The sequence below is a fragment of the Otolemur garnettii genome, unplaced genomic scaffold (genome assembly GCF_000181295.1).
Source record: "Otolemur garnettii isolate 467f Iridium unplaced genomic scaffold, OtoGar3 scaffold00156, whole genome shotgun sequence".
Lineage (NCBI taxonomy): Eukaryota > Metazoa > Chordata > Mammalia > Primates > Galagidae > Otolemur > Otolemur garnettii.
Window position 1 is genome coordinate 2,839,877 of NW_003852551.1, and position 12,266 is coordinate 2,852,142.

The following is a 12,266-nucleotide window of genomic DNA, read 5'->3' on the forward strand; positions in this document are numbered from 1 at the left end:
GGGGCGGGGTGGGAGGGGGGGAGAAGACGAAGACAGGGCCGGGTCTCTCCGCGGACGAGACAGCGGGGATCATGGCCGCGCAGGTCGCCCCCGCCGCCGCCAGCAGCTTGGGCAACCCGCCGCCGCCGCCCTCGGAGCTGAAGAAAGCCGAGCAGCAGCAGCGGGAGGAGGCGGGGGGCGAGGCGGCGGCAGCAGCGGCCGAGCGCGGGGAAATGAAGGCAGCCGCCGGGCAGGAAAGCGAGGGCCCCTCCGTGGGGCCGCCTCAGCCGCTGGGAAAGGAGCTGCAGGACGGGGCCGAGAGCAATGGGGGTGGCGGCGGCGGAGCCGGCAGCAGCGGCGGGCCCGGCGCGGAGCCGGACCTGAAGAACTCGAACGGGAACGCGGGCCCTAGGCCCGCCCTGAACAATAACCTCACGGAGCCGCCCGGCGGCGGCGGTGGCGGCAGCAGCGATGGGGTGGGGGCGCCACCTCACTCAGCCGCGGCCGCCTTGCCGCCCCCAGCGTACGGCTTCGGGCAGCCCTACGGCCGGAGCCCGTCTGCGGTCGCCGCCGCGGCGGCCGCCGTCTTCCACCAACAACATGGCGGACAACAAAGCCCTGGCCTGGCAGCGCTGCAGAGCGGCGGCGGCGGCGGGGGCCTGGAGCCCTACGCGGGGCCCCAGCAGAACTCGCACGACCACGGCTTCCCCAACCACCAGTACAACTCCTACTACCCTAACCGCAGCGCCTACCCCCCGCCCCCCCAGGCCTACGCGCTGAGCTCCCCGAGAGGTGGCACTCCGGGCTCCAGCGCAGCGGCGGCCGCCGGCTCCAAGCCGCCTCCCTCCTCCAGCGCCTCCGCCTCCTCGTCGTCTTCGTCCTTCGCTCAGCAGCGCTTCGGGGCCATGGGGGGAGGCGGCCCCTCAGCGGCCGGCGGGGGAACCCCCCAGCCTACCGCCACCCCCACCCTCAACCAACTGCTCACGTCGCCCAGCTCGGCCCGGGGCTACCAGGGCTACCCCGGGGGCGACTACGGCGGCGGGCCCCAGGACGGGGGCGCAGCCAAAGGCCCGGCGGACATGGCCTCGCAGTGTTGGGGGGCTGCGGCGGCAGCGGCGGCGGCGGCCGTTTCGGGAGGGGCCCAACAAAGGAGCCACCACGCGCCCATGAGCCCCGGGAGCAGCGGCGGCGGGGGGCAGCCGCTCGCCCGGACTCCTCAGGTACACAGTCGAGTGGGGAGGGGGCTGTGACGAGTGTGGTCTTGGGGGTGGGTGGTGGCTGCGGGGAGTGGGCCACAGCCGTGGGCTCCCCTCAGTCCCGGGCCCCCAATGCTGGGGAGCTGCCATTGTCTGGCTCTTCTCTCTTAAAATGGCTGCCTGTCTGCCTTCCTCTCCTTCCCTCTTTCAGCCTTTGTGTCGGGCTTTCCCAGAGGTGTCTGCACCTCTTCTCCCTCTCCCCTGGCCCCTTCGAACTCCAGGGGTCTTCTGGGGGGTGCAGGCCAGTGTGTGCGGGAAAGGGCCAGGCCCAGGGTGGGGGGGTGCTGGGGGTTTAGGTAGGGGATAAGCAGTGGTAGGAACCTGGGAGTTGAGTGAACATTTCTTTGCTCACTTGCCGCTCCTCTCTGTCCCTTTGCCTTCCCCTAGGCCGCCCCCCGTCTGTGCTTTAAAGGAGGGGCCCCTCGAGCCTGGGGGACCTCGAGGGAGGGTAGGGACCTGTTTGGGGGCAGCTAGAGGCCGGCTGTGGTTCACCCAGGGCAGCCCTGGCCATCTCCTGTCTTGGGCTTCTCTGGCCCTGTGGCCTGGGCTTCTCCCTGGAAGTGCTGGTAAACAGCTGAGTGATTGGAGTAGTAAGTGCAGATTGCTTTGGTTTGGGATTTGAATTATGGAGGTAAAATCCTTCTGTCAAAGCCAGGAGACAGTTGGTCTTAGGTTGACATCCTATCTGTGATCTGATTGGCTCCCCATCTCCTGCTCTTGGCCATTTATAATTGCCTCTGATGTAATGGTACAACAATCCTGATGAGCTCATAAACTTTTACACTCTGCTTTTCTGCCAGTGATAACCCAAACCATCGCTGCCACTATCTGCCTTTTATTCCAGAGTTGAAATTGGCTGTGACCTTGAGGAGGCAGGTTTAAGCAGCAATACTGTATCAGCAGGAGCAGAGCCCCAGACAGGCTGCCCTTGTTACATTGTGCCCGAAACAAAAGAGGAGGCAATGGCATTTTGCTTGTACCTTGGATTTATTTTGCTTGTTATGTTTTAGGCAGCCTGAAATGGATTCTGTGTTGTCAGAACAGTAGCTGAATTTTTTTCTCTACAATGGGTTTGCTGTTTGTTTTGGTTTTGTGACTTTCCTGATGGTATAAATGACTTCTTTGATGGCTCTGAAGATGCATTTGTCTTGAGTAATTTTGACACTGTTCGTTTTTCAGAATTGAAATTATTTTACTGGGCTTTTATTGAGTGGCAAATGTGGAGATCTTTATGGAGGAGAGAACGTTTTTGTTTTTCTTTTCTTTGTTTGTTTGTTTCTTTCTTTCTTTCTTTCTTTTTTTTTTAAAGAACCAGAGCTTTCTGAGGGAATTTCATATTGGGTTCAAGTGCTCTGTTTTAAGGAAGGTTGGCCTCACTCTTTGTTTGCATGTTGAATCTTGTTAACACTTTCTTTTGTTAATTGAACTTTGGAATAGCAGCTTAATTTAAAAGGAAGCTGATGCCTTTCAGAGTCTTGAGAAACTTTCTCATCTTTCTCCCAGAGGCTTGATTTGGTGAAATTTATTGTTTTTCCTGGAATGTAAAAAAGGCTAGTTTTCTGTTTTGTCATCAGTCATTTTAGAGCTTTGTAATAGAGATTGGCCACTTTTCTTTGCATTTTAATGTGTGTTCCATTTTTTTCTGTCTTTCAAAAATATAAAGATACTACTTAGAAGGACACTTGGGATTTGCTTAGAAATTGTAACTTTTGTGTTACCTTTTTGAACATTCTGTTCTATTTTGTTTGCTTTTTGTCCCTCTTCATTATGCACTGTCTTCAGTACTTTGGTCAGGAATATTGGGTATTCTGTCCAGTCATGTATGTTTTCAAAGAAGAGCAAAGCTCTGATCACACAGCCCCCTTCCCCTGTAACAGTTGTACCTTTGTGCCAGGAGAAGATTTTGTTCACTTAGATGGACTAATTAGCTGTATTCCTCTTCATCCTAGATCTACTTCTCTACTCTTCCATTGAGCTGGGAATTTTGAAAATAGCAGTATTAGATGATAAGCTTAGAGCTCTGTACCTGATTCCCCATCTTCCATGATGTTCTGCACCTTAGCAGGAAGTAGGGGAATGTTAGATTGTTTTTCTAGTGTTGGGAGAAAAAAAAAATTGTTTTAGAAGACAACATTCTTTTTTTCTTTTCTTTTTCTTTTTTTCCCCCAGTCCAAGTTCTGTTCTGATATTGGTCGCCCTTTCGTCTCTGGGTCATTCTATAATCTATACCTCCTTCTCCTTAATTCCCTGTTTTGTTTTGTTTTTGCTGAAAACTATTAGAGTCAATAATTTGGGGTAAGTAAAGCCTCATTCAAAAGCAAAATTGATTTGAATCCTAATGGTTTGGGTATACTTAGGCATACTTTAAAGAAAAACACAGAAAACCAACTTTTGCCACATTGATTTATGTTTTCCAGTCATTACATTATTGAGCATTTTCTTTGTGCTAGGTACTATGTTCTGTACTGGGTAAATGATGGTAAAATAGATACAGTTCCTGTTTAGAAGCCTTTTTGTGCTGCCTTTGGATGAATTTTCTGATCTCCGTTAATATCACTAGACCTAGTACTTAGTACAACATAGATTGCTATATAATTTCAGTTCAGTTGCCTATTCCCTGGAGACCCAGGGAATGGGTTGGTTAGCATTTATGTGGAAGAAACAGTGCCACTTCTAGTTTTGTGGGCTTCCTCAGGTATGTAGCAGCATTTCACGTGCATAGACTTTGTTGTGAATTTCTCTTTGCTACTTGAGGATAAACCTCTTCCCAGACTGCTTTGCCACCTTCTTTCCCTGACCCAATCTTAGATTAAGGGTATGTTGTGGAGACTTAACACAGCTAAGGTACTAATGTTCTCATTTGACTTTTAAGTTTATGAAATAAAGATAGGTATTGTGGTTATGTCTTTTTCACAGGAGCTGAGAAAATTGCAGCAAACACACTTTTCCTTTATTCCTTTTCATAAGTAGTATTGTGCCTCAAGGTGTTGGATCCTGGTACTGATGAAATAGTTTTGGGTTACCTAAGCACTTGAATTTGATGTAAGGCTTTTTACTTGGGATGCTTTTGGTGGTTATACCTTCAGAATAGTGCCAGTTTATCAAGGTAAAAAATGAAATACAATAAGTAGTCCAGGATTAAGTTGGATTTTACTGTAGAAGTTTGGCTGTTTCTGCTATGGAAATATCAAATGATATTTCCGACTCCTGGGAAACAGATATAGGAATCCTGGATTTATTATGGGGATGCCTACTGGCAGAAATTCTGGGCTGGCTGAAATACAGGACTCTTGGAGCTCTCTCAAGTAGGAGGGATCAGGAAAACCACACTGAGATGGCACTTTAGTTGTGGGGGTTTCATGTTTCTCTGCTGTTCATGAGAGGACTGGGGATGATGGGGTTGAGATGGTGGTGTGAGAAGAGACACCAGCCAGAATGAGGATTGGCTTCTTGTATATGGGATCCTGTGAGGACTTTTTAGGTTCTTTCCTTTTTGTGTGACGCAGAGTAATCATGACAAGCAGTGTCTGCTATAACAAAATGGCTTGGATTACTTGATACATTCTTATGTTGGATTGACTCCTGTAGAATGTGACTCCTATACACCTTTTGCAGTGAGGTTAGTGAACTTTTTTAAAAATGTAGGAATAGCGTAACAAAATAAAAGGCAGAGCCCTTTCCTGTTCTGACCCCTCAAAAGGTTTACTGATCGACTTTAAATCTCAAAATTTAGAAGCAACTAAAGCATGCAAATATGATTAAAATATGGTATTCAAAATAGTTGGCACTGATTAGTTCTTTCTTGCCAGTGAACTGTGATACCTGGGTCCCTGAAATGGAATTCTGATTCCTTGTAGCTTTTTCTTTGTTTGGATAGGTCATTATCATTACTGATGTACACTGAATCGTGTGTTGCATAGTGATAGAAGGGTAAAGAGCACAGGAATTATTACAAGAGGAGGAGGAGGGAACAAGTTTAGATTCCACGTGCAGCTCCACATTAAGCTGTGTTACATTGGGCAAGTCATCTGCCTTCTGTTTTTCATATTCTCTTCATCAGTGAAGTTGGTGATCTGCATGAACTTCTCACTCTGATGCTACATATTCATCTATACTTCGATAACTGGCTTATTATGAGGGTCGCTTCTTCCTGTTCATTTATCAGGGGTTTTGAGACTATCTTTCTTCTCTTGGGCTTAAAGATTAAGGCTGTTTTCTCCTGAGGATTCACAGGAACAAACTCTGAACAGTTGGTTGCCACAGTGGTCTGTGGACCTTTACAGAAAAAGCTCTATCAGACTGTTGCCTCAATACTTAATCTGTTTGTCATTAGTCATGCCACCTGGCTGGTGGTTTTAAAACACTAAACAGTAATTGAAAAGTTAGGCAGACTTCATTAAAGCAAGACAGGAAAAATATTTGCTTCAAGATCCCCAAGAGGCTTTACACTTGGGAGGGTAAGGGCAGGGTGGGGTGAGGAGTGGATATTCATAAATTTAATGTTAACACTCTACTTCTTTTTGGGGGGAGGGTAGGGAAGTTGAGAGGTAGCATTAAGCTCTCTAGACTCCTTTGGTGTTTGGGCAAGTCTAGGTCTGGTTTGGGCAGTTGGTTGTAATCTGAGTGCCTGGACTTGCCCTGTAAGTTTTGCTGAGAAGGAGGAAAAGTTCCTGGGACTGGAAGAGGAAAAGTGTTTGAGGGTCAATTTTGTTGGTGTATTTGTCTTTTCTTCCCCCTCCCCTTTTTTTTTAGATAGAGTCTGATTTTTTTCACCCTCGGTAAAGTGTCATGGCATCATAGCTCACAGCAACCTCAAACTCTTGGGCTCAAGTGATCTTCTTGCTTCAGCCTCCCAGTAGTTGGGATTATAGGTACCTGCCACAACATCTGACTATTTTTAAGAGACAGGGTCTAGCTCTTGCTCAGGCTGGTCTGGAACTCCTGAGCTCAAGCAGTCTACCCACCTCAAGCCTCCCAGAGAGCTAGGATTACAGGTGTGAGCCACTGCATCCAGCCTGTTCGTCTTCTCATACCCCTGTTTTTAAGAACTACGTGGTGTGGTTTGCACATAGTCCTGGAAATGCTATTCTTTTTCTTTTTTAGCACACTGAGTTTCCATTCTTTCCTCTCTGGCTTAGTAGTTTTGAAGTATAATTTAAGCATATTAGAGGTGAGCTAGAATGAAGTTTCTCTTTATAAAGGAAGGAAAAAGGTAGAGGGAAAGGTGTTTGGTAATTCTCTGCTTGACACAGCATCTTCTTCATCTCTAAAGGAACTAAATGTTTCAGAGCTTTGTGTAAATACTTGCTGAGCTGTCAATATGTACCCAGGAGGCTTCTGTGTAGTAAGATGTAAACGGCTCTATAGAATGTTTGACAGGCAAATTAATAAACAGTTTTAGAGCAAAGATAATGCTAGTCTCTACATGTGGTGAAGTAAAATAACATTGGTGAAAAAGACTTGTGGATAAGGAAGATGATAGTGCTGGGGGGCAGGGAGTGTGGAGATAAGAAGAAGTGATCTAAAAAAGATTTAAAGTGGAAAGATGCTGCCCTGGCAGGGAAGCCTCTGTGGCCCTGGCTCCCTGGCATGTGGCGCCCTGTTAAAAATCAATTGCAATTTCATAGTGAAAATAAGCAGAAGCTTGGAACGAAGGTTTTGAGTCTCAATAGTAAGGTAAGTATGCTCCAAAAGCCTGGTTTATGAGACTTTGAGTTTTAAAGCCTTGCTCCTTCAGAAAGGGTTTGTAGTTCGGTGAGATATATTTTGGGTTGGGTTTGCATTTTTGGAATACCAGAAAGCAGAAAAAAGATAGTGCAACTTCAGTATCATCCTCAGCCTCTGTTTTGCTGTTGCTCTGGGGAATATAAACCACTACCCAAGGGCGAGGTTTATTTATGTAGTTTCTATTGGACTTTGTTGTATCACTTACATATATACTAAAATTAATATCCTTAACCCCTGTTCTGGGTCAGTAGTCAGTATAAAGTTCAAATGTTAGGGGACTAACTAAATCTTGTTTGAAGGGTTATGTATTTAGAATCTTTTTTTTTTTTTTTAGAGGCAGAATCTTACTTTGTTGCCCTCGGTAGAGTGCCCTGGTGTCACAGCTCACAGCAGCCTCCAGCTCTTGGGCTTCGGCGATTCTCTTGCCTCAGCCTCCTGAATAGTTGGGACTATAAGCACCCGCCACAACATGCGGCTATTTGTTTTGTTGTTGCAGTTTGGCCAGGGCCAGGTTCGAACCCGCCACCCTCGTTATATGGGGCCAGTGCCCTACTCACTGAGCCACAGGATTTGCCCTTTTTTTTCCTTCTTGAGATAGAGTTTTACTCTGTCACCCTGGGTAAGGTACAGTGGCATCATAGCTCACTGCAACCTCAAACTTCTGGACTCAAGTGATCCTTCTACCTTAGCTTTTCTAGTACCTGGAACTATAGGTGGCATACCACAATGCTGGTTAATTTTTCTATTTTTGATACAGATGGGGTTTCTTGCTCAGGCTGGCCTTTTTTTTTTTTTTTTTTGAGACGGAGTCTCATTACGTCACCCTTAGTAGAGTGCTGTGGTGTCACAGCTCATAGCAACCTCAAACTCTTGGGTGTAAGCAATTCTTTTGCCTCAGCCTCCCAAGTAGCTGGAACTACAGGCACCTGCCAAAACACCCAGCTATTTTTGTTGTTGTTGTTGCAGTTGTCATTGTTTAGCTGGCCCGGGCTGAGTTCAAACCCTCCAGCTCAGTGTATGTGGCCAGTGTCGTAACCACTGTGCTATGTGCGCTGGACCTCAGGCTGGTCTTGAACTATTGAGCTCAAAGGATATTCTACCCTGGGCCTCCCAGAATGCTAGGATTACAGGTGTAAGCTACCATACCTGGCCAGAATCTTTGTTTTGAAATTGCCATTTTAGGTTTACAGAATATCTGGGTTCCTTCAGTGGCACGTTCTTTTTATGGAAGGAGTAGAAGAATCTATGAATATTTTAGCTATTCGTCTATGGTACTCTACTTTGATAACCCTGTGAAGTAACCAGATTTACCTTTTCAAAGTCTCTTCAAAGTCAAATTTACTGATTTGATAGAAGTTTTCTTCACAAGAAGTGTTTTTTAGACCAGAGTTTAAAAGTATGTTTTTTTATCTTAGCACTATGGGGAGGCCAAGGCAGGATTGCTTGAGTTCAGGGCTAGCCTGGATAAGAGCAAGACTCATATTGCTACTTAAAAAAAAAGAACCAGAAAAGGAAAGAAAAACTAAAGAAAAATTAGCTGAGCATGGTGGCGTGTGCCTGTAGTCCCAGCTACTTGGGAGGCTGAGGCAAGAGGATCACTTTGAGCCCAAGAGTTTGAGGTTGCTGTGAGCTATGATGCCATAGCACTCTACCCAGGGTGACAAAGTGAGACTCTATCTCAGAAAAACAAAACAGAAGGGGAAATGTTAGGTTGCCTTTTCATAATGGTACTCTTAGATACCTGGGCTTTTTAGAATCTGAATTGTACATTCATCCCTAGACCTATAGTTGTCTCAGGGTTCTAGTGACTTTGAGAATTTGGACTCTGAACCATAAAATTTCTTGAAAAAGAGTTGTTCCAGGGTCTTAGTGTTTTCTGTGGCCATGTAGGTCTTTTGGTACAACCTGCTAAGTTCTTAGGTAGTTCAGGGGCTCTTCTGCAGGAATTTTGGGTTTGGAAGGTCATGTCACCTTCAGAGTGCTGTAGACAGTGATGGTGGTTCACCTTGGTTGGTGAGCCTGGATCTGATCTCCTCTCCTTTCCCCTCCCTTCCCCTCCCTTCCCCTCCCCTCTGACAGTCTCACTTTGTCGCCCTTAGTAGAGTGCTGTGGCGTCACAGCTCACAACAATCTCAAACTCTTGGGCTAAAGCAATTCTCTTGCCTCAGCCTCCTGAGTAGCTGAGACTACAGGTGCCTACCACAGCGCCCATCTATTTTTGGAGATGATGTCTTGCTCTGGCTCAGGCTGGTCTTGAACTTGTGAGCTCAGGCGATCCACCCACCTTGCCCTCCCAGAGAGCTAAGATTACAGGCGTGAGCCATCGTGCCTAGCCTTGGGTTTTTTCTTTTTTGGCAGAGTTAGCTGACCTTTTTTTAAACAAAACAGTTTCATAAAGTATCTGTTGGGACTCTTTGGCTTCTGTTATTTCTGAAAAGCTGGGAGCTGTGTTCAATCTGAGTTGCTTGGATTAGACCTTATTTAAGATTGATGGGTTGGACAGGCCTGCACATAGGCAGTTTGCCTATCTGTTCATAGAAATGCCCTTTAATGTCATTTTTTATTAGATTGGCTATGGGCAAGAAGCTCATAAAGCTGCAAACACATGCTTATTTCCTATGAAGTCTCTGAAATGTAGTGATTTGGATTTCTCTTTACCTACTGGTCCATGTGTGTTTGGGTTTGGCACTTGTCAAGGGCCATCAGTGGATGCTTAATAGCTGAGGGTATATAGGGTGTCCAGTGCCATGTTATCCCAGTGCTTCTACCTGGAAGAGAAGGATGGATTACGTTGCTCCAGTATAGAAGTATGGAGCCTTTTTTTTTTTTTTAAATTAAATCATAGCTGTGTACATTAATGCAATCGAGGGGTACAGTGTGGTGTTTTCATATACAATTTGAAATATTTTCATCAAACTGGTTAACATAGCCTTCATGTCATTTTCTTAGTTATTTTGTTAAGACGTTTATATTCTACTTTTAGAAAAGAAGTATGGAGTCTTGAACACACATTCTGGCTTAGAAATATTGCTCCCGCCTGTAGTCCCAGCTACTCAGGAGGCTGAGACAAGAGAATTGCCTAAGCCTAAGAGCTGGAGATTGCTGTGAGCTGTGAATCTACTGAGGGTGGCAAAGTGAGACTCAAAAGTGAGTCTCAAAAAAAGAAAAAGAAAAGGAATATTGCTCCCAACTTCTTTTTTGCTTTGTCACAGCATATGCCTTGTCATAGCTCACAGTAACTTCAAACTCTTGGGCTCAAGAGATCCTTTTGTCTCAGCCTCCTGAGTAGCTGGGACTATAGGCGCCCACCCCAACACTTCGCTATTTTTAGAGATGGGGTCTTGCTCTTGCTCAGGTCTTGAACCTGTCATTTTGGCATTTTACAAACTCAGAATTGGACACAATAGTTAATCTGCCCTGAATTAGATGATTAGGGGTTTGAGATGAACTTAGCCAATTCCAGGTTGTAGAGGAATCCAAATTAGGGTGAACACTGACTCACCTGTCTTGAGTAGTCAGAGACATTGCCCTTTAAATGGATGAAATTAGTTTTTTACTGAATTTGAAGGGACATATGAGTGAACTTCTATTTGTTTTTGTTAGTCACTTACACATAGCTGGAATATTGTCTTGGGACAGGTTGAGTCTTTATTTTCCAGTGGCTTCTGGATTTTCTAAGGGTGGACTGGAATAGGAAGAAGTCTAATGCCAAGAATGCATTCCAACATGCTGCAGAGTAGGAAATTTGATCCCTAAAATGTTGATTTAGTATTGGTTATGGTACATATTAGAAATCACCCAGTAATCCAGGACAGATTTTTGTCACCCTCCGGGAAGTTATGTTGATATTAAATACTGAGGGGCTTTGGGTATGGGGCTAAGGGCTCTGCAGGCCCAAGGATTGCTTGAATTGCCACCCATGTGAAGGGGAAATGTGCCATGTGCCTTTTTTGTCTCTTTTGCATTTGGGCTTCCTTATGGCTTTGTTGCTTCTCTGTTCCCAAGTCTGCAATGTTGGATATTAGACTTCCTCCTCCCTTGGCACTGGAATGTTCATGATTTTCTGTGGCTCATCACCAGCAGCCAAGATTTTTGTATGCTTTTCTCTCTTAAACTTGTTAGCTTTCAGCTTGCTTGTTTATAGGAATCTCTGTTAAAAGTAACTTACGTTTCCCCCAAGATCTAGCTCCAGTATGACAGCAGCAGAGAAGTTTGGGTGGTTGGTAAGGTAATCAGTCGTTTAGAAAAACATTTTCTGTGTGGTTGGTGTTTTTACTTTTGTCTCCTGTTTTCCTTGAGGTCACAACGTGCTTGCCAGGCATGAGTGCATTTGGGTCCAGCTGTTTACTCCAACTGACTCAAATCTGGTATACTTTGACTTTAAGGAAAGTACAGTTTCACCCATGTGGTAGAAGATTAAAGGCTACATCAGGCTGATGCTACCTTTTGGAGCAAACACAATGTCTTTGGGCTCTTCTTGCCTAGTGATTATTTCCCCTCTCTGGAGTAGACCTTGTAGCTTTCTGGTGTCCTTAGAGAACAAGTCACCTGCACAGAAATGCTGGGAATAAGTTGATGCTTTATTATTATATCTTCTCTGGCATATATGTCTTTTTCTCTTGCCCTTTGCTCATTCTTTTGTGGTCCTAAGGTGACAGAGTTCACAGATTGGTCCAGCATTAGTTCAAGAGTGTAAAACTCTTGGTAATTCAGTTTTGGATAATCTTCTTTTAGTCTCCGATTTTCTAACATTTTGATTGTTTATGAATATAGGCTGCCAAAGAGAACTGTATTATAAAGCGTTTGGGGAACAGTTCTATAGTTTTACATAGTATTGTCCTGGGTCAGGAATCCTCACCAGGATTCTGACTTTCAAATGTTGGTAAGCTGGAGGTGAATATTAACAATAGCTACTGTGCATTTGAGCACTTACTATGTGCTAAGCACTATGCTTGGTCCCTACTGCAAATTACTTCATTTAATCTTCAAAACTCCATAGAAGGTGGGATCTATTATTATTCCTCTCACTTTATACACAAAGAAATTGAGAAAGAATAAGAAATTTGCATTGTGGGCAGCGCTCATAGCTCAGTGGGTAGGGCGCCAGCCACATACACCGAGGCTTGCAGGTTAGAACCCAGCCGGGCCAGCTAAAACAACAATAACAACTGCAACAACAACAACAAAATAATAGCTGGGCACTATGCGAAGCGCCTGTAGTCCCAGCTACTTGGGAGGCTGAGGCAAGAGAATCACTTAAGCCCAAGAGTTGGAGGTTGCTGTGAGCTGTGACACCATGGCACT

The 12,266-nt window shown here is 45.5% G+C and overlaps 1 protein-coding gene across 2 annotated transcripts in view; it reads left to right on the top strand.

The window, feature by feature from the left end:
* The first annotated feature begins 20 nt into the window (after positions 1-20).
* The window catches only part of ARID1A (AT-rich interaction domain 1A), a 105,023-nt gene continuing 92,777 nt past the window's right edge, over positions 21-12,266 (top strand). Inside the window, exon 1 of one of the 2 annotated variants that reach the window (XM_012811432.2) lies at positions 21-1,199. In XM_012811432.2, coding sequence (XP_012666886.2) covers positions 72-1,199 — 1,128 coding nt within the window. In that variant the 5' untranslated portion in view covers positions 21-71. The remainder of the gene's footprint in view (positions 1,200-12,266) is intronic. The other variant, XM_023519083.1, reaches the window with a different exon arrangement.